General features: G+C 47.2%; 1 protein-coding gene across 1 annotated transcript in view; it reads right to left on the bottom strand.

Annotated features, from left to right (window-relative positions):
- syne1a (spectrin repeat containing, nuclear envelope 1a) overlaps positions 1-22,007 on the bottom strand; it is a 169,835-nt gene that overhangs the window by 74,573 nt on the left and 73,255 nt on the right. The window contains exons 27-44 of the mRNA XM_068754152.1: positions 17,253-17,408; positions 16,405-16,569; positions 16,087-16,259; positions 15,812-15,965; positions 15,552-15,695; positions 15,297-15,461; positions 14,898-15,215; positions 14,277-14,432; positions 12,537-12,707; positions 8,057-8,383; positions 7,262-7,414; positions 5,961-6,128; positions 4,175-4,336; positions 1,415-1,561; positions 1,145-1,270; positions 803-979; positions 456-721; positions 64-220 (exon numbers count right to left, since the gene is read on the bottom strand). Of these exons, the coding sequence (XP_068610253.1) occupies positions 64-220; positions 456-721; positions 803-979; positions 1,145-1,270; positions 1,415-1,561; positions 4,175-4,336; positions 5,961-6,128; positions 7,262-7,414; positions 8,057-8,383; positions 12,537-12,707; positions 14,277-14,432; positions 14,898-15,215; positions 15,297-15,461; positions 15,552-15,695; positions 15,812-15,965; positions 16,087-16,259; positions 16,405-16,569; positions 17,253-17,408 (3,285 nt within the window). The remainder of the gene's footprint in view (positions 1-63; positions 221-455; positions 722-802; positions 980-1,144; positions 1,271-1,414; positions 1,562-4,174; positions 4,337-5,960; positions 6,129-7,261; positions 7,415-8,056; positions 8,384-12,536; positions 12,708-14,276; positions 14,433-14,897; positions 15,216-15,296; positions 15,462-15,551; positions 15,696-15,811; positions 15,966-16,086; positions 16,260-16,404; positions 16,570-17,252; positions 17,409-22,007) is intronic.

Genomic DNA, 22,007 nt, shown 5'->3' on the forward strand with positions numbered 1-22,007 from the left:
ACGCAGCTTTTATACTCTTCTTTTATAAAATATTTTAAAATGAAGAAAGGAATGGCGCTTCACCTGCTCCTTGACCAGGTCCTTGTCTAACAGGCTAAGTTGTGGCAGGATTGCTTGCTTCTGGTCTCTGAGGGCCTCAAGAGTTGCTCTCTGCTCCTTAAGGTCAATGGAAAGCCTCCTCAAAGCTTCTAAATGCTCACTTGTACTCTCTGTGTCTGCCCTATGCAAGCACAGCGAGATGTAAGTAACATTTAAGTGTACTTATGGCAATGAAAAATAGGCATTATTTTTTCTCATACACAAATGAATGACTGTAACACTAGAAGGTGTGCATGTGTTTGTGTAGATCCAGCACCATATAAACTTCATATTATCTGGTCAATAAGCTCATGCATTCAGATGGAAATTAATGCACATGATGTTGTGAAATCCACACAGAAAGAACTGCCTTATACCTGGCAAGGTAATCCCATTCCCTGGATACTTGTTGGAAGAGTTCCTCCACTGTAACAACAATCTCCAGGTACTCCACACTTCTTTGCATGTCCTCCCCCAGCTGGGACTCCAGTTCTTCTGCCCGTTGGCCCAGCTCCATCCAGCTTCTCTTCAGTGTCCTTATCTCTTCCAGGTAAGGAGTGATCTGTCCACCTGTCAGCCTATCAAAGACCTCCTTCAAATGGATTACTTCAGATTGCTTCTCCCTAATTTGCTGAAGGAATTCCTGCAAGAAGGGTAACCAGCATCCACAATCACTTTAAATTCAAGATGCAACTGATTCACAGATTATTTTACAATAATAGACCTGCGCATTGTCTAGCTGGTTCTGCGCAGTCTTGGGTTCCAGCTCTGCAGGTCTCCTAAGGAGGTTCTGAAGTTGCTGCTCTGCCTCTCTCAGTTGGAGCTCCAGATCCGCCTTGTGCTCCTCAGCATCCTTCCAGCTATCCACCACCTCCTCGCAAAGCAGCATACGCTCCTCAATCTAGACACAAAAACAATGCAATCAGTTTATTTGTCAACATTTGCTCAGTGTATTCAATATTTAACTTGCACATGGGGACATCAGAATGTCTTTAAATCTTTTATTGAACAGTTTGTGAAGCTCACAAACTGTTCAATAAAAGATTTGTTTGTGAAGTGAAATGACCTGGAGTTTGGTGCGCTGGATGGCTGCTGCGGCCTCCCTGACCCCAACTTCAGACAGATCACACGCTGAGCACAACAGCTGGAGGTAGGTGTTGGCCTGTTCTTGGAGAGCACGCTCCTGCTTCACCTGGCAAGAACATTAGTTTGTCAATGGTCCTCTGATTTTATTGACTTGTCATATTATCCATTCTGAACAATCTGTAAAATACCTGCAGTCATGTATATAAATACTGGTACTACTACCAAGACACATGCTCACGAGCTTACTGACCTGCTTTACAGCCTCCTCCATGCTGAGAGGAGAATGTTCAGGAGGCTCTGGCTCCTCTGAGATGGACGTTATCCAGGTCTGACACTGCTGCAAAGTGTTCTGAAGGTTTACATGTCTCTGTAATTCATGGTCAAGAGTCTGATACACCTGCAAGACACAACACATGCTTTTCAGTTATTATCACAGGTGTCACTGAAGAGTAAGAAAATATTAGCTCTGCAAAAATACAATTTGGCCATATTGTGCTAGCATTAAAATTACAGTCAATAGTCCCTTCATACAACCCTGGTGGTTTTTAGTGTAACACATTTAGTCTGCACTTCGTTTTGTACTTATATGTTGAAGGTTAGAACCAGCATCTGAAAACATTCCAGACAAGGTGCAGAGAAAATATTTAATAAATGATTACTCTAAACCCGAAAGTAGCTAAATCAAATGGATATACACATTTTCTTAGACGTAAGAAAAGGTGAACAAAAAGTGATTTGAACTCAGTTAATGCGCATGAGAGTGAGCGTGGCACAAGACTTAACACAATCAACCAACTAGAGCAGCATGTTACCTCTGCTCTCCCTTAAACTGCATTCTAGCTGGAACCCCCCCCACAGAGGAACGCCATTGCAACCACAGTGGAACGCCATTGCAACCACAGTGGAACGCCATTGCAACCACAGTGGAACGCCATTGCAACCACAGAGGAACGCCATTGCAACCATAGAGGAATGCCATTGCAACCACAGAAGAACGCCATTGCAACCATAGAGGAACGCCATTGCAACCACAGAGGAACGCCATTGCAACCACAGAGGAACGCCATTGCAACCATAGAGGAACGCCATTGCAACCACAGAGGAACGCCATTGCAACCAGAGGAACGCCATTGCAACCCCAGAGGAACGCCATTGCAACCACAGAGGAACGCCATTGCAACCCCAGAGGAACGCCATTGCAACCACAGAGGAACGCCATTGCAACCACAGAGGAACGCCATTGCAACCACAGAAGAACGCCATTGCAACCAAAGAGGAACGCCATTGCAACCACAGAGGAACGCCATTGCAACCACAGAAGAACGCCATTGCAACCACAGAGGAACGCCATTGCAAACACAGAGGAACGCCATTGCAACCATAGAGGAACGCCATTGCAACCACAGAGGAACGCCATTGCAACCACAGAGGAACGCCATTGCAACCACAGAGGAACGCCATTGCAACCCCAGAGGAACGCCATTGCAACCACAGAGGAACGCCATTGCAACCCCAGAGGAACGCCATTGCAACCCCAGAGGAACGCCATTGCAACCACAGAGGAACGCCATTGCAACCCCAGAGGAACGCCATTGCAACCACAGAGGAACGCCATTGCAACCATAGAGGAACGCCATTGCAACCCCAGAGGAACGCCATTGCAACCCCAGAGGAACGCCATTGCAACCACAGAGGAACGCCATTGCAACCCCAGAGGAACGCCATTGCAACCACAGAGGAACGCCATTGCAACCATAGAGGAACGCCATTGCAACCACAGAGGAACGCCATTGCAACCACAGAGGAACGCCATTGCAACCACAGAGGAATGCCATTGCAACCACAGAGGAACGCCATTGCAACCACAGAGGAATGCCATTGCAACCACAGAGGAACGCCATTGCACACTGTTTCTGTCTCTTCAACATCTGACTATGGTGAAACTCAAAGACACATTAAACGATAAACCCTCAACAAGTCGGCTGAATGTGGAGGCGTCCACACCTTCCAGGGAGGAGTGATTGACAGTGTTACTAAGATAGTCTGAAAGAGTGAAACAAGGAGGAGTAATGATTTGGCCGACTGCCTGCTGTATTTGGCAAAGGCTAGAAAGTTGGCATGGTGGCGGTTGGCAAGCAGAACATTAGATCTGTGTTGTACTGGGACGCAGTTGGCAGCCATGGTAACACTGGAGGCACAATTGTACAGCAGCCAGCAGTATCGTGGTAAAGTATGGCTGGCTCACACAGCGCCGGAGTGGATGTGCAGTACTGGTGGAGGTGGTGTCTGGGGAGCTGAGCTCAGAGTGGGGCTGGATTAGAGGTCTCATCAGACCCACTGAAACGAAGCATGTGATCATTTCTGGATCAGACATGAAGAAGTGGAGTTGACAAGGGATGTGCACAGATTAATACGCGGAGATTGAGTCACCATTTTGGCGAGTGGGGTCTTTCTCAATGTGGCTGCTGTTTCGCTCCACTTTGGCAGCCTTAGAGCATTAAAGCATGGCCTCAAACCGGCAGGGAAGGGAGGGTCTTAAGAGAAGAGTCACAAAATGTTTGGATTGAGAGGAAAATGAACAGCTTCACATTGTGTTAAATATGTATCTTTTGTGTGTTTACGACCACATACAAGCAGAAACAAATGGCTCAGTCAGACCATTACGGCAGTGGAGTCACATTTTTGCATCGTTTCTCCCAGTGGTGGCGCTACAGGGACGCGATAGATTGTAGGACATTTTCTGTACTGTACTGCGTTCACATTTCATACACGTAAAAAAAACGCTGTACAATCTCCTGCTTGAAACTAAACGTAAATTGACTCATGATTTCATTTGTAATCATTTGTAAAGCAGTTGTGATCACTTCCATGGACACATGCATATATGTAGGTCTATCCAAATGCACACATATATTTCATATATATTGCAATTTCAAATGTGCAAGAATTTCACTAATTCAAACAAATATTTCTCTTTCTCTTTCCTATCCCTCTCCATTCCTTAACTCACTCTCTGTGCTGTGCTGCAGATGGCCGAGTAACTGTCCCTGGCGCCATGTTGGTGAGCGTGGACCTGTTGTCTGAGCTCACTGCAGCCCTGTACCAGGTGGGCTCCTCGCTCCTTCAGGCTTTCCAGGCGATCCTCAAAGCCTGCAATTTCCTCCATGATGGCCTGTGTAACAAGAAGGATCATGCTAGATAGGAAACGCAAGAGGTTGGAGCAGATTGATACCATGCAGTGGAGACTCATGATGTGAGATGAATAGCCTGAATAGATTAAATGTAATGAAAATTGAAAGCAATGAATGTGCTGTTCAGAGGTTAGAGCAAGCCCCCCATGTATGGAGTGTTCATTTCCCATTCATGGCCCTGTGCCGCATGTCTTCCCCATTCTCTTCCTCATTCCTGCCTCAATATAGCTGTCCAATGAAATAAATAAATAAAAAACCTTAAAAAATAAAGAAAAGGAGCTTCAGAAATGAAGTCTCATGGGTGGGTAGGGCGGTTAGCAGGAGCTAACGTAGCATTGATAGTTTCTCTCTTGTGAAGGTCTGAAGCATGGATAAATGCAGAGATGAGTCGGGAATGGGATCCGGAGTAAAACTTTGCTGGAATACTGTTGGTCGAAGACAGAGACGAAGAAGAGGAGGAAGACGAGTGCAACAGTGAGAGAAGAGGGAATGGAAGAGTCCAGGATGAAGAGTAGAGAGTAGTGTTGGGACAATGACGGGAAAAGCTAGAGAGCTGGTGGACATGATGATGAGGAGGAGGAAGGTTGATGTGTGTCCAGGAGACCAGGAGGAAAGGAAGCAAGGCTAGAAGCTGAGGAGCAGGATTCAAGTTGTTTATAACGGAGGAGAGGAAAGAGGAATGGAGGAGGAGTTATCTTGAAGGAGGAGTTGGTGCAGAGTGTTCTAGAGCAGGGGTCCCCAACCACCGGGCCGCGGCCCGGTACCGGTCCGTGAGGCATTTGCAAAGAAAGAACAACTAATGTATACAATTTCCGTTGTATCGATTATTAGCGTCTAAAAGGTGTTTTATTTTGAAAAACTACCGGATTTTCTCCAACGTAACAATCGCGTCTTGATACGTTGCTAAAAATAAACAGCCGTGAACTCGCGAAAATTAATAAAAAGAAACAAAAGTCTTTGGAGAGCTTCTTTGCTAAGGAGAAAAGTCCTACTGAGGAGGAAGAAGAGGAGGAAGAAGAGGAGGTGATGACCTCCAAGAAGAGAAACCAGGACTAAGACTTAAAACTCGGGTTTTAACAGCTGATTCGCTCCGTTAACGAGCAATGAAGGGTTCAAAACTGCTTCGGCACATTGAGACCAGAACCCGGATTAAAAAACAAGAACCTGGATTAAAAAACAAGAATGTGGAATTTATGAAACAAAAAACCATGAAGGACGGAAGTAATTATTGGGACCACAATTTATGGGGAGTAGATCGATATTAAATATTTATTTATACCCCCCCCCCCCGGTCCGTGGCAGGAAAAAGGTTGGGACCCGCTGCTCTAGAGGAGAATCGAGTGTCGGATAGACTGATGAGTTTGAAGATGTCATGTTGAGTAGAAGGTGTAGAACTGTACTGGCTGCTCTCCACTTCATGTAGCAAGACCATTGATGGTAACATCGTTCATTTGCAAATCATTCTATTCTGTTTTTCACAAATGTTTTATACAACATCCCAGTTAAGGAGTCTCAACTTCCTTGAAGATCAAAGCTGATGCATGTGAGCTATTTGGCCCGCTAATCAAGGCAAATTTCTACAAACTCAGTAATGCGATTGGTTACCTTGTGCCTGGCAAGCTGTTGAGTGGCTACTTCCAGCCCACAATCCACGGTGATATCTGGAGTCACCATCCCGCTGGACATCTGGAGCAGCCAACGTTCCACCTCTTGCAGTTCATGGTGGTAAGCTTCCTGTTCCTTCGCCTGGCCCTCCAGGTTCTCCACATGGGTCTGGACCACAAGCAGTCAAGTTGATATCGCAATGTTCCATGCCACACCCTTCTCAACACAGTCAAGTGACTTTTATTTATGGCCTACACCGAAGATTAAAAACCCTTCTTAAACCTATCGACTCTTTATTGAATCAATAGGTTGAACGGAGAGAGCAGTCCTCTCTCTCGCTCTCTCTCTCTATCGAGGGTCAGCCACCTGAGACATGCTGGCACGCAGAGATTATTAAGAGGCAAAAGGAGATATTGTATTTTATTATATTTAACTCCTCACAAGGAATGGACCACACTTAATGTTAAATACGTAAATGCTAAATAAATATAAATTAAACAAATCACTGCGCGGATGTGATTGACGCGAGGCTCTTGGGAGTTCAATCAGTTAGCGTAGCAGTGGTGTTAGCATGGCAAGTAAGCTAAGTTCCAGTCGTTCTTTCCAACATAGTTGAGACTAGTTGAGACTAAACGAGAATACAACTTCAGAGACGAGGCTGATAAAACGGAGCGCTAGCAAAGCATGCTAAACAGAGCAGCACCTTCAAGACGCTCTGTACTGTTAACCAGGCAACAGAGGGCAGTATTTCTCACTGCATGCAAAACATGACTGACAAAGAATAAATAAAGGAGGCTTTCCTTTCAACTGCAGATGCTTTATTTGACGGACTTCCAAATAAGGAAACAGTTAGGTCTAGAATTAAAGAGATTTCAGCACGGACTGTGGAATGTCTGAAAACGTGTCTGTCTTTTTGTGCTGCTCCATGTTTCTCTCCGTAACTCTGCCCAGTTTCAGGTTTGGGTTTTCTAGTTGTGGCTGTGTAATTTTGATTTTGTATTTTTGTGACTCTAGCCTGCCTAACTTGGTTCCTTTTTTTGTGGCTGTGAATTCTTGTTTTCAGTCCGTCGCACCTTTGCTTTTTGGCATTTGCGTTGTGTTTTTCATTTCCTTATTAAATGAACTGCAGACTGATTCTCTTGCCTTCTCCTCTGCATTTTGGGGTTCACACCTTTTGAGTTCCATAGTGGAACGTCGCCGGCACTTTGGGCTTGAGTATATTGTAAAGTGGCACGCGTCATGAAAAAGGTTGCTGACCCTTGCTCTATATCACATCACCTCATCTGAGCACAGGTTCTCACCGTGGCAGTGTAAACGAGGTCAGTGTAATCCTTTATCAGTCTCTTCATTTGGTCTCTGATGGATGGATAGTGGCCAGAGGCAAGCAACGCTTCTCCTTTCTCAACCACAGACCTGATGGATCCATCGTGGGACTGAACCATCTGCAGCAGAGCCTGAGGACCAACAGGCAACATTTGTCTGCAGTATATCTTATGAGTGTTTCTGATAGTTGGATTATGTCATATTTGTGCATTTGTTTTACCTGTAATGTGATGTGTTAGGTAAATTATAAACAGCTATTACAGATATTGTATGTTTTAAATTAAAACTAGAAAGACAATCAGAGACTGCAGACCCCGCCTCCAATAGACTATTGGATCTTGTGAGACAGTAAACAGGGCTTCCGGATCAGAGGGGCCAAACCTGCTCTAGCTTGCTGCTCCAGAACGTACTACAAGACTCCTTCTGGACTCTTTTTCCCATCATGCCATTCGTGTCCCTCCCTCTTAAAGTGGCAGTTTACAGCACAGGCACAATTCCAGATGTAAAAATAATTCTAGAATCTGGATCCAGATCCGGATCAACGCCATTCTCGGGGAGGACCGAGCCACGGACAGAACCTTGCTTGTGTAAAAAGATTGGGTGACTAATTTTTGACTTATGCGCTCGGACAGACAAACAAGCAAACAAACAAACAAACAGACAAACAAACAGACAAACAAACAAACCAACAAACAAACGCACCCAATTGCATTACCCTCGCCTCCTCTTTGGCGAGGGTAATCAACACTGTAGTGCAGGTCATGCTGCTCTACCTTATGCTTCGATAGCAGTGCTCTCCGTTGGTACAGCTCAGCCTTGGCCTCCACCTGGGTGTTGAGTAAAGCCCTGGTTTCCAGCAGCCACACAGCCTGAGCCTTGTACCGATCCTGGAACTCTTTAGCCAGGAGTAAGGCCCGCTGGAGGAAGTTGTGTTTCTGCCTGAGTCCGGCTGCCAGCTCCTCCATCTGGGCGAGACGCGCCTCGACTTCACCTCCCAAACTCTCAGCTCCAGCCTCATTAAGGAAGCCTGCTGCCTGCTCCGAGCGCTCCCTCAGTAGTTTTAGGATGCTGCGTCCATGTTGCAGCTCAGACTGGAGAGACTGGGAAATATGCAGATATTGCAGTCACAAAAACATCTTCAAGAAGAGCATAAAACACGTTGGTGAGTTTGAGAAAACAGGAAAATGAAATGTAGTGCAGATTTCAGCCATTTTTTTCCACACTGAGGTCAGCATTTGAACACGCCTTCAAAGGTTTCGTTGTCCTTTACCTATCTGTTCAGCCCAGTCCCCAGTGTGTCTGAGAGGCTTTGAACCCATCAGGTAGCACCACACCTGCATGGTGAGCTGTGAAGAAGACTTGGAAGTCATGGTGTGGAGATAGCACTCTGAATATTATGAAAGGAGGACCCAATTATGAGGGCCCTTAACAGGCAGCAATGGCTGCAGGGGTTTCCAGGGCAACAACAGCACACACACACACACACACGCACACACACACACACCACTCGATGAGATGCTATCTAGCTTTCATCATCGGTCTATTATTGCTTGAGTAGAAAGTGGCCTCATTCTGAAACAAACCTCGGCCTCGAGCTAATAGAACCAGGCATGAGCGATATCCGTGTCCAGCTTCATGATGCTAATAGAAAACACACTATATATCAAGACGCTCTGCAGTGAATGGCATCGGGGTGAATGTAGTTCAGTAAATGGCATTGGGGTGAATGTAGTTCTTTAAATGGCATTGTGGTGAATGTAGTTCTGTAAATGGCATCGGGGTGAATGTAGTTCAGTAAATGGCATCGGGGTGAATGTACTTCTGTAAATGGCATCGGGGTGAATGTAGTTCTGTAAATGGCATCGGGGTGAATGTAGTTCTGTAAGTGGCATTGGGGTGAATGTACTTCTGTAAATGGCATCGGGGTGAATGTAGTTCTGTAAGTGGCATTGGGGTGAATGTAGTTCTGTAAATGGCATTAGGGTGAATGTACTTCTGTGAATGGCATTGGGGTGAATGTAGTTCTGTAAATGGCATTGGGGTGAATGTACTTCTGTAAATGGCATTGGGGTGAATGTAGTTCTGTAAATGGCATTGGGGTGAATGTACTTCTGTAAATGGCATTGGGGTGAATGTACTTCTGTAAATGGCATTGGGGTGAATGTACTTCTGTAAATGGCATTGGGGTGAATGTACTTCTATAAATGGCATTGGGGTGAATGTAGTTCTGTAAATGGCATTAGGGTGAATGTACTTCTGTGAATGGCATTGGGGTGAATGTAGTTCTGTCAATGGCATCGGGGTGAATGTAGTTCTGTGAATGGCATTGGGGTGAACGTAGTTCTGTGAATGGCATCGGGGTGAATGTAGTCCTGTGAATGGCATTGGGGTGAATGTAGTTCTGTGAATGGCACTGGGGGATTGTAGTTCTGTAAATGGCATCGGGGTGAATGTAGTTCTGTGAATGGCATTAGGGTGAATGTAGTTCTGTGAATGGCATTGGGGTGAATGTAGTTCTATGAATGGCATTAGGGTGAATGTAGTTCTGTGAATGGCATTGGGGTGAATGTACTTCTGTGAATGGCATTAGGGTGAATGTAGTTCTGTGAATGGCATTAGGGTGAATGTAGTTCTGTGAATGGCATTGGGGTGAATGTAGTTCTGTGAATGGCATTGGGGTGAATGTAGTTCTGTGAATGGCATTGGGGTGAATGTAGTTCTGTGAATGGCATTGGGGTGAATGTAGTTCTGTGAATGGCATTAGGGTGAATGTAGTTCTGTGAATGGCATTGGGGTGAATGTAGTTCTGTGAATGGCATTGGGGTGAATGTAGTTCTGTGAATGGCATTGGGGTGAATGTAGTTCTGTGAATGGCATTAGGGTGAATGTAGTTCTGTGAATGGCATTGGGGTGAATGTAGTTCTGTGAATGGCATTGGGGTGAATGTAGTTCTGTGAATGGCATTGGGGTGAATGTAGTTCTGTGAATGGCATTAGGGTGAATGTAGTTCTGTGAATGGCATTGGGGTGAATGTAGTTCTTTAAATGGCATTAGGGTGAATGTAGTTCTGTGAATGGCATTAGGGTGAATGTAGTTCTGTGAATGGCATTGGGGTGAATGTAGTTCTGTGAATGGCATTAGGGTGAATGTAGTTCTGTGAATGGCATTGGGGTGAATGTAGTTCTGTGAATGGCATTGGGGTGAATGTAGTTCTGTGAATGGCATTGGGGTGAATGTAGTTCTGTGAATGGCATTGGGGTGAATGTAGTTCTGTGAATGGCATTGGGGTGAATGTAGTTCTGTGAATGGCATTGGGGTGAATGTAGTTCTGTGAATGGCATTGGGGTGAATGTAGTTCTGTGAATGGCATTGGGGTGAATGTAGTTCTGTGAATGGCATTGGGGTGAATGTAGTTCTGTACGACTCATGATTCAATGACATCCCTGACATTGACACTCGTTTATATCATGACTAACCACATTCTGAATCCAACTTGGATTTTGTTGATGAAGTGAACTAATAAGAAACAACCCATAAAATAGATATATTCTGAATTATTTAACCCCCCCCAATTTCAGCTCTTAATGTTAGCAAGGATAAAATAATAATTTAATAGTTTGGTTTTACCTCTAAACGACATCTGCTTAACATCACATCATTAAAAATTGATTCAGGAGCCGACATTTGGAGAAAATTGAATATAAATATAATAATATATAACTTCTAAAGCAAGGTTGGCCTTTGTGCTGTAAACTATCGTGTCAGACAGTTATCATTATGCGTGTGCCGCTACGATGAGTACTAAGGACTGGCTTATCCATAGTAATACATGTGCAACCATGACAACCATGTTTATCAGTTACATGAGCCGATAACAGACGGAGGACATGACAAAGGTGATCTGTGTGCATCGTGTTTTATTTGATGCTAATTAATGCTTATCTATAGATTTGAATATACAGTATGTTCAAAAATTACATTATATGATGAATTTATCTAAAATAGAGAAAGATATTAAAACCTCTAAGGCCATGGAGGCAGAGGATATCTTCTGATAAAGATGTCTTGGCATTGTATTTAATAAAAAATTAAAATGAAAACCCACTTTTAGAGCTTGTGGAGAACTTAATGCTCCCTTTTAGCAGGCAGCTGGGCTGCAGTCACCGCTGCTACTGTATAACGTCTGCGCCTACAGTTACACCCCAGTATAGGATGAAGTGTACAGCTGGTCTTTGGGTCAGCGCCCTGGAGCACTCACTGCAGGAGGGTTAGGAAGGGACTCCTGTCTCATCTGCAGGCTGGAAGGACACGTGGAGACAGCATGTCGTCATTCCCTGTGCAGAGATGCAGCATTGATCCCAGACAGGGATTACTGCAGAGCCCACACCAGATGATGTACTGCCCCCCCCCCCTAATTTTTTTTTTTTTATATATATATCATTTTTTAATATATATTTATATAAATATATTATTAAAAAAACAGATTCATAGGCTTGAGCGTTTTCTGCAGCATGTTAGTTTGTGCTCGAATGGGCTTTGTGAAATGAAGCGAGTGTTGAAAACGAGGACTGTAAGTGTGTGTGTGTGTGTGTGTGTGTGTCTGTGTGTGATGTCATGTGGTAAGGGCACTGCATCAGTTCGAGTGTCCTTACGCAAGTAATTATTTTCCTCTGCTTCACAAAGGGAAGTCTCTCCCTGCTACCAGGCTTCCTCTAAAGTCGTACACATGTAGTCTTTATGAAGAGCTAATCAATACACACATCCAATACACACATGGTCTGAACTGTGTCCAATAGATGATTGGCTGCTGATATTATTTAGTGACAGTCAATGCATACCCCAAAGTGCGTCTCTCCTGTAACTCGGTCTAGAACACATTCGGGTTGTCGTTCCTGGAGATTGAATGTTGCAGCTTTAAAGCGAGTCCGTGCATATTTTGCTGACTCAGCACCTTGTAGCTGTAGCTTTAAATAACTAGCAGGTAACATATGTTCCTTGTGTGAAACTGAGATTGCAGGAGATGCTTTGATACAATTTTATGCTCACATGCGCAGCAAACTGCACTCTTAACTCATCAAATTAGCATGATAACAACCGGCATCCTGTTCAGGCATATACTGAATGCTGCTCTGCATCTTGAATATAAATGCCTTTCTGGCAAACTGAGGTTCAGGAGTGCGGCTATAAATTAAAAAGATCCAACCCCTAGACTGGAGTAAATTAGATTTGGGATTAAGGTAAAAAGATAAATACCTCCAGTATTTCCATCTTCCTCTCCATGACAGCATGGTCCAGAGGTTCAGAGCTGTCGGTTAACGTGGTGAAGCTTGTCTGAGTGACACTGAGCCAATCGGTGAAGGACACGCAGAGGTTCTCTGCCTCCCTGATGCTCCTCAGCTCGTACTCGAGCTGCTTGATTGTGTCCTGAAACAGCATAGGGCGAACGGTAATCAGCAAGAACGTGAAACAAACACAACCTTTTTAAATATAATTCGTGGGTATTATTGATAGACATTGCTTCGCAGTGATTTCATTCTTTTTAGTGTAACTCCGTAGCGCTACATGAGCGCTAGAGTCGCCCCAGACCCACAGAAACACTGGGAGAATATGCAAACTCCACACAGAAGTCCCAGGTCCTCCATACTGGAGCCCAGAACCATCTTTCTAGCAAATGCCAAAAGCATTCAGAATCGTGTTTTTTCTTTTTGCACGTGTTTGTTGTCGTGGAACAATTTGCTGAAGACCAGGTTTCAATAAAATGTGGTTATACTGGCAGCAAGTGCTAAATGGTAGCATATAGCACACATTGCTAAATAGCTACAACAGGTTTAAAATGTTTCTTAAGAAAACAATGCTGCAAGTAAGCAGCTGCAGTATTTCCATTATGTGGGCAGAATTAGCATAAAGGGCAACGTTCACTGTTTGTAGAGCCGTTAACAGTGGTTGCACTTTTTCAGGGGAGAATCCAGCAAACATACGAGTCTTTCTTCTGAGGAGCGACCTGTGCCCCCAAGGACCAAACTCTGATCAGCCATCGAAGCCTAAAAGGTTGCGTCCTCCCCCCAGAATAGTGTCACCACGAGGTGGACGGAAGCTTCATGCTTGTGACATTTCATCCACTTGGCAACACGAGAATGGAGAGGGCTTCATGCAGGGCTGACACGTTCCTCACCCACCATGCAAAGTGGGGAGACTCACAATGCTGAGTGCGTAACGCCTTTCCTCACAGCCACATGGCCCCCGCGTCGCGTTTAGTGACAGGCATCCAAGCCTAAGAGGGTGTTCTGTGCCCGTATGCGCCGGCATGACGGTGAGCACACACGTGCTTTACGGGGTGTGGGCATGAGACAAAGAACACAACCCGGATGTGTTACTGTAGGTGTCAAAATCAATGCGGTGCAGGAACAGATTCCCACCGCTGGCGCTCGGTGTCAGATTGCTTTCTGTAGCATTTAACGTCAGCCTCAGCCCCAGAACAGGGACGCCTCATTGATTTTCCTTTAGTCCACCCCCAGGAAAGACAACAAATAGAGAACTGGATCTCAGAATGTGGAGCTGGCCTCACAGGCAGGATGGGGCGCTGTCGAAACAAAGTCCAAACTCTCACAGGAGTCCACTAACCAGTGAGAGAGGAAAGATAAAGGCATACGTCTGTATCCACGACTGGGAGGGAAACACAGGAGTTTATTGCTGCCTTCATTTCATCATGACAGGAGAGGATTTATAGAAGAATCTTCTTGTGGATAGGAAATATTATAGATGAGGTATCCGAGCTTAGTGAAGTAGTTGAATGCAAAATATTACACTCAAAGGATTTTAAAATGCAGTGCCAGGTTCATATGCAAATTCACCTTAAAAATAACAACCCTTATTTTGTTTCTCATTAATTTAATCAGCAGCATAATGTAACATCGCTGGCGTAAATCTATTCAATCAGGAATCCTAAACCAACACTCAAAATGCTTCTGCGTGAGTTCCAGCAGAGGGCCTCACCTGTACGCCGAGCAGCAGGGCGTGGTGGCGAGCAGTCAGCTGGGTTGTCGTGACGCTCACACAGCTACTGATGTGGCTTTCCTCCAGAAGCTCCTGGGCCAGAGAGGAGAGCCCATCAACCGCTCCCTGCCGTCCAAGAACTGCCCTGAGACAGCCCTGCAGGTAATTAGAGGAAACACGAGACAGGCATATATTCAGAATGTACCGAAACATTTCAAACATTGAGAAAAAGAAAAACAGTTCTGAGTGTGTGTGTGTGTGTGTGTGTGTGCTCTTTGAAGGAAAACACTGGGGCGTGTGGAACAGGCAGAAAGAATGGGATGAGACCCAGCGGGGAAATATTCTGTCCCAGTACGAGAGGAGAGGAGTTAAGAAGGCGTTCGATACTTTATGTGTGATATGAAGGCATTTTAACAATGATTTCAATTCATCCAATGAAAACATTAAAACAACTTCACAGGAGAGCCAGATTTGATTTCTGATTGCAAAAGTAATATATGACAGAAAAGTGAAGTCATGACGTCGCGTTTCAAATCCAATCACAGAACATTGTTGTGAATAAAATATTACGTTAAAATGTTCCAAGCAAGCTTCTGAAGCAAACGTTCCCATCGCTCTGACCTGCAGCTTCTTCAGCTGTGCTTCCTTAACGGCTCTGTCCGAACGGCGATGATGTCTGATGCACGCCACCGTCTCCGTTTCCTCCAGCCAGCGGGTGAGGCTCAGGAACCTTCGGCCCGTGTGCTTCAGTCGCATCAGCGTGGAGCTCAGCTGGGTCCTGGTCTCCTCCAGACGGCCTCGGTAGGACCCCCACTCTCGCTGTGCAGTGTCGAGCGTCCGGTCCTCGATCTGGGGCACGCCCCACGGGATGACCTTCTCTCTGCTGGTCAGCACAGAGGAGAGCAGAGCCTGGCCGTCTGAGCAGCGCTCCTGAAGACGCTGTCACCAACAGAAAGAGGAAGAAGAGACTGAAGGGTTTAAAGTATTTATTTATGCTAATACAAGACTCGAGCAGGATACCTGCAGGTGCTGCAGCGTCTTCTCCAACACGTCCTCGTTTCCCTCGGGATGAGACAAGGAGGCCAAAGAAGCCTGTTGGCGCTCCAGCCAGTCCTCGAACAGATGCAGCCCCCTCTGGTACTCCTGATGGACCAGCACCAGCCCTTTGGCCTGAACCACCGCGTTCTGCACAACAGGCGGCAGACGTGAGCAGGGTCCGAGCGTGGGTGTGGCTTCCTGTATATCGTACCGCACAGGAAGTCTCTCTGCCCATACCGTGGCCCTCTCTGTGAGGCTGCTGTATCTTGCCTGCAGCTGCTGCACCTCCTGCTGGGCAGAGCACCGTCCACTCATGCTGGACCCCTTTATTGCGATGGTCTCCAGAGGACTGCGGTGACTCAGCACTTCTTCACAGACGAGCTGGAAGGAATCGAGTCCAGAGATCAAGCTCTCCCAAAAATATCAAAGGGTCGCGTCAACGCTAAACAACAAGCGCCTGGCTTTTAGCGCTAGTCCTTATTAGCTACATGCTATACCTTTGTCTTTCCCAGGTTGGCAGTCTTGTCTCTCATCTCAGAGTACTGTCTGCTGGAGCTGCTGAGAGCCTCCTCCACTTGGTCCATCCACAGGACAAACCGACCCACGTCCTCCTGATAGCTGGTCCACTGAGACAAGGCACCCTCCAGCTGGCTGTTCCAGAGACACAGCACAATCTAATCTAATCTCAATCCAATCCGCCATGCCAGCTGTTACCTGACCGAGGTCTATCAGATTTATGAATGATTACAAAGGACTTATTAATGATCATGACCTTTTACACTGAATACAGGCAGAGAGCAGCGAGTCCCACGAGTCTTTCAGGTCCTGGATCTGTTTGCGGATAACTGGGACCCCTTCAGCTGAGGTGTTCCTCTGGACCGCCTCTCCCCGTGTCAGGAGCATCTTCAGCTGGATCTCCCTCTCCCTACGAGCAGCCAGTAGAGCCTACAGACAGTGGCATATAGTAGCGATTGTATCTGCACCATACTGGGACTCATCTTCCCAGCTGATCATCATCATATGTCGCGGTAGCTTCAAAGCTGGGCCGTTACACGCTGAGGAATCCCAGCCCAGTCTTGTGTCTCCTTACTTCCAACTGTAACATCCGCTGCTCTATGGCTCCCTTGTTGCTGGTGGTGGAGATGCAGGTGCTGAGGACCCTCTGAGCGTCACACACCCAGCCCTGGAGCTCTTTGTGTCCCTGAGAGAAGAGGTGGTGTTCCCCTACGATACGTTCAGTCCTGGAGGCTTTGTCCTGACGAGATCAGAGCACAGAGCTGCAAACACATCTCTGAAATCTCACGATTCCTAGAAACACCGCTGGGCTCCCTGTTCATGTCGTTGTTCCCTCCCCACAGGAAAACACAAAGCTCTCAGTTTGCAGTGACTCATCCTTTAATGTATCTGTAAGTGGAGCTTGGAGAAAAGCAGAGCTAAAATAACAATCTTCAAGTGTCAATTTAAATGATTTTATTCCTGTTTCCATGTCTGGCAGGGAAGAAAACCTAAAAATAGCCCTCCACTAGCAAGCTGCCGAACAAAATGAACCTTATTCATCCCTGTTGGTGCAGGAGAACGGTGAAGTACGGTCAGCGTCATTTGTTCTACCCGGTACCAGATTATCAAAGTGTGACCAAAGTGTTCCCCGACGTATCGTAGGGGAACACCACCTCCCAGAACATAGTGGTGTTTCCCTACCATACGATACGTAGGGGAACACCACTGTGTGCTATCGTTTTATCCAAAACAACAACAACAACGAATGCACGACGGGAGAGTAACTCAAGACACAGTAAATAAAAGATAACAAAAGTAAACAAACAGCAATGCCGGAGACATTTCTGTCCCTTCGAGTGCAGACGTTATCAATAGAATCAATATATGCAGAAGCACAACAGAGAGCAAGGAGGCGACCAGGAGAGGGTGTGGCAGTGCTACCTTGGCTAGGTTGCTGAGGGCTAGGTACCGTGCTGAAAGCTGCGAGACGCGCTGGACAAAGCCCCGCCCGGCTGCCTGTCCCTCCCAGAGATGGTGAGCTCTCTCCTTGAGCCTGCTAAGTTCTGCTTCCTGACCGCTCGTCTCCTCCAGTATGCACTGGGGAGGAAACAGCAGCAGGAGGAAGATCAAGGTGGGTCACAGGACAAAGGACACAATGAAAAGGGACGTTTGAGCAGCACGGGAAGAGACAACAGGAACATATCAATACTGCTACGACTGGACTTTCAGCTCGTCCCCTGAGGGGTCACCAGAGTAAATCAACGTTCTCCACTTCACCCTGTCCTTTGCATCGTCCTCCTCAACACCAGCCACTCTCATGTCCTCCCTCACTACGTCCATGTCTCTTCTCCTGGGTCGTTCTCTAGTCCTGTCCTTTGCATCGTCCTCCCCAACACCAGCCACTCTCATGTCCTCCCTCACTACGTCCATGTCTCTTCTCCTGGGTCGTCCTCTAGTCCTGTCCTTTGCATCGTCCTCCCCAACACCAGCCACTCTCATGTCCTCCCTCACTACGTCCATGTCTCTTCTCCTGGGTCGTCCTCTAGTCCTGTCCTTTGCATCGTCCTCCCCAACACCAGCCACTCTCATGTCCTCCCTCACTACGTCCATGTCTCTTCTCCTGGGTCGTCCTCTAGTCCTGTCCTTTGCATCGTCCTCCCCAACACCAGCCACTCTCATGTCCTCCCTCACTACGTCCATGTCTCTTCTCCTGGGTCGTCCTCTAGCCCTGTCCTTTGCATCGTCCTCCTCAACACCAGCCACTCTCATGTCCTCCCTCACTACGTCCATGTCTCTTCTCCTGGGTCGTTCTCTAGTCCTGTCCTTTGCATCGTCCTCCCCAACACCAGCCACTCTCATGTCCTCCCTCACTACGTCCATGTCTCTTCTCCTGGGTTGTCCTCTAGTCCTGTCCTTTGCATCGTCCTCCCCAACACCAGCCACTCTCATGTCCTCCCTCACTACGTCCATGTCTCTTCTCCTGGGTCGTCCTCTAGCCCTGTCCTTTGCATCGTCCTCCCCAACACCAGCCACTCTCATGTCCTCCTCACTACGTCCATGTCTCTTCTCCTGGGTCGTCCTCTAGTCCTGTCCTTTGCATCGTCCTCCCCAACACCAGCCACTCTCATGTCCTCCATCACTACATCCATTTTCCTCAGAGCCACTGTCTCTAAGCCGTCCATCATGTCTGTCCTCACCACTGTCTCTAAGCCGTCCATCATGGCTGTCCTCACCACTGTCTCTGAGCCGTCCATCATGTCTGTCCTCACTACTGTCTCTAAGCCGTCCATCATGGCTGTCCTCACCACTGTCTCTAAGCCGTCCATCATGGCTGTCCTCACCACTGTCTCTGAGCCGTCCATCATGGCTGTCCTCACCACTGTCTCTAAGCCGTCCATCATGGCTGTCCTCACCACTGTCTCTAAGCCGTCCATCATGGCTGTCCTCACCACTGTCTCTAAGCCGTCCATCATGGCTGTCCTCACCACTGTCTCTAAGCCGTCCATCATGTCTGTCCTCACCACTGTCTCTAAGCCGTCCATCATGGCTGTCCTCACCATTGTCTCTAAGCCGTCCATCATGGCTGTCCTCACCACTGTCTCTAAGCCGTCCATCATGGCTGTCCTCACCACTGTCTCTAAGCCGTCCATCATGGCTGTCCTCACCACTGTCTCTAAGCCGTCCATCATGTCTGTCCTCACCACTGTCTTGTAGACCTGTCCCTTCGTCCTATCACAGAACACACCTGATACTTTCCTCCCCCGTTCCAGCCTGCCTGCACATGATTCTTCACCTCCTTTCCACATTCTCTCCATCACTCTGCTCTGTTGAACATCCTTTCTGCATACAGGTCATCAGATGTCCTCTGTTTGACCTTTGACCTCTACCTTTGCCTTGCGTCTCGTCTCCCTGTTCTCTGTTTACTCTCTTCTGTCCCACTTCTTCTTATCTAACCTCTTTTCCTGTCTACATTTCTGCACTTCCTGGTTCCACCAGCAGGTCTCCTTATCTCCTTTCCTTTCAGAAGACACACCCAGTCCTCTCCTACCTGTGGAGCGTAAGAACTTCTCCTTCTCCTCTAACTCACCTCCTACCTGTGGAGCGTAAGAACTTCTCCTTCTCCTCTAACTCACCTCCTACCTGTGGAGCGTAAGAACTTCTCCTTCTCCTCTAACTCACCTCCTACCTGTGGAGCGTAAGAACTTCTCCTTCTCCTCTAACTCACCTCCTACCTGTGGAGCGTAAGAACTTCTCCTTCTCCTCTAACTCACCTCCTACCTGTGGAGCGTAAGAACTTCTCCTTCTCCTCTAACTCACCTCCTACCTGTGGAGCGTAAGAACTTCTCCTTCTCCTCTAACTCACCTCCTACCTGTGGAGCGTAAGAACTTCTCCTTCTCCTCTAACTCACCTCCTACCTGTGGAGCGTAAGAACTTCTCCTTCTCCTCTAACTCACCTCCTACCTGTGGAGCGTAAGAACTTCTCCTTCTCCTCTAACTCTCCTCCTACCTGTGGAGCGTAAGAACTTCTCCTCCTCCTCTAACTCACCTCCTACCTGTGGAGCGTAAGAACTTCTCCTTCTCCTCTAACTCACCTCCTACCTGTGGAGCGTAAGAACTTCTCCTTCTCCTCTAACTCACCTCCTACCTGTGGAGCGTAAGAACTTCTCCTTCTCCTCTAACTCTCCTCCTACCTGTGGAGCGTAAGAACTTCTCCTCCTCCTCTAACTCACCTCCTACCTGTGGAGCGTAAGAACTTCTCCTTCTCCTCTAACTCACCTCCTACCTGTGGAGCGTAAGAACTTCTCCTTCTCCTCTAACTCACCTCCTACCTGTGGAGCGTAAGAACTTCTCCTTCTCCTCTAACTCACCTCCTACCTGTGGAGCGTAAGAACTTCTCCTTCTCCTCTAACTCACCTCCTACCTGTGGAGCGTAAGAACTTCTCCTTCTCCTCTAACTCACCTCCTACCTGTGGAGCGTAAGAACTTCTCCTTCTCCTCTAACTCACCTCCTACCTGTGGAGCGTAAGAACTTCTCCTTCTCCTCTAACTCACCTCCTACCTGTGGAGCGTAAGAACTTCTCCTTCTCCTCTAACTCACCTCCTACCTGTGGAGCGTAAGAACTTCTCCTTCTCCTCTAACTCACCTCCTACCTGTGGAGCGTAAGAACTTCTCCTTCTCCTCTAACTCTCCTCCTACCTGTGGAGCGTAAGAACTTCTCCTCCTCCTCTAACTCACCTCCTACCTGTGGAGCGTAAGAACTTCTCCTTCTCCTCTAACTCACCTCCTACCTGTGGAGCGTAAGAACTTCTCCTCCTCCTCTAACTCACCTCCTACCTGTGGAGCGTAAGAACTTCTCCTCCTCCTCTAACTCACCTCCTACCTGTGGAGCGTAAGAACTTCTCCTCCTCCTCTAACTCACCTCCTACCTGTGGAGCGTAAGAACTTCTCCTTCTCCTCTAACTCACCTCCTACCTGTGGAGCGTAAGAACTTCTCCTTCTCCTCTAACTCACCTCCTACCTGTGGAGCGTAAGAACTCCTCCTCCTCCTCTAACTCACCTCCTACCTGTGGAGCGTAAGAACTTCTCCTTCTCCTCTAACTCACCTCCTACCTGTGGAGCGTAAGAACTTCTCCTCCTCTAACTCACCTCCTACCTGTGGAGCGTAAGAACTTCTCCTTCTCCTCTAACTCACCTCCTACCTGTGGAGCGTAAGAACTTCTCCTCCTCTAACTCACCTCCTACCTGTGGAGCGTAAGAACTTCTCCTTCTCCTCTAACTCTCCTCCTACCTGTGGAGCATAAGAACTTCTCCTTCTCCTCTAACTCACCTCCTACCTGTGGAGCGTAAGAACTTCTCCTCCTCTAACTCACCTCCTACCTGTGGAGCGTAAGAACTTCTCCTTCTCCTCTAACTCACCTCCTACCTGTGGAGCGTAAGAACTCCTCCTCCTCCTCTAACTCACCTCCTACCTGTGGAGCGTAAGAACTTCTCCTTCTCCTCTAACTCTCCTCCTACCTGTGGAGCGTAAGAACTTCTCCTCCTCCTCTAACTCACCTCCTACCTGTGGAGCGTAAGAACTTCTCCTTCTCCTCTAACTCACCTCCTACCTGTGGAGCGTAAGAACTTCTCCTTCTCCTCTAACTCACCTCCTACCTGTGGAGCGTAAGAACTTCTCCTCCTCCTCTAACTCACCTCCTACCTGTGGAGCGTAAGAACTTCTCCTTCTCCTCTAACTCACCTCCTACCTGTGGAGCGTAAGAACTTCTCCTTCTCCTCTAACTCACCTCCTACCTGTGGAGCGTAAGAACTTCTCCTCCTCCTCTAACTCACCTCCTACCTGTGGAGCGTAAGAACTTCTCCTTCTCCTCTAACTCACCTCCTACCTGTGGAGCGTAAGAACTTCTCCTCCTCCTCTAACTCACCTCCTACCTGTGGAGCGTAAGAACTTCTCCTTCTCCTCTAACTCACCTCCTACCTGTGGAGCGTAAGAACTTCTCCTTCTCCTCTAACTCACCTCCTACCTGTGGAGCGTAAGAACTTCTCCTCCTCCTCTAACTCACCTCCTACCTGTGGAGCGTAAAAACTTCTCCTTCTCCTCTAACTCACCTCCTACCTGTGGAGCGTAAGAACTTCTCCTTCTCCTCTAACTCACCTCCTACCTGTGGAGCGTAAGAACTTCTCCTTCTCCTCTAAC

The sequence above is a fragment of the Brachionichthys hirsutus genome, chromosome 20 (genome assembly GCF_040956055.1).
Source record: "Brachionichthys hirsutus isolate HB-005 chromosome 20, CSIRO-AGI_Bhir_v1, whole genome shotgun sequence".
Taxonomy (NCBI): domain Eukaryota; kingdom Metazoa; phylum Chordata; class Actinopteri; order Lophiiformes; family Brachionichthyidae; genus Brachionichthys; species Brachionichthys hirsutus.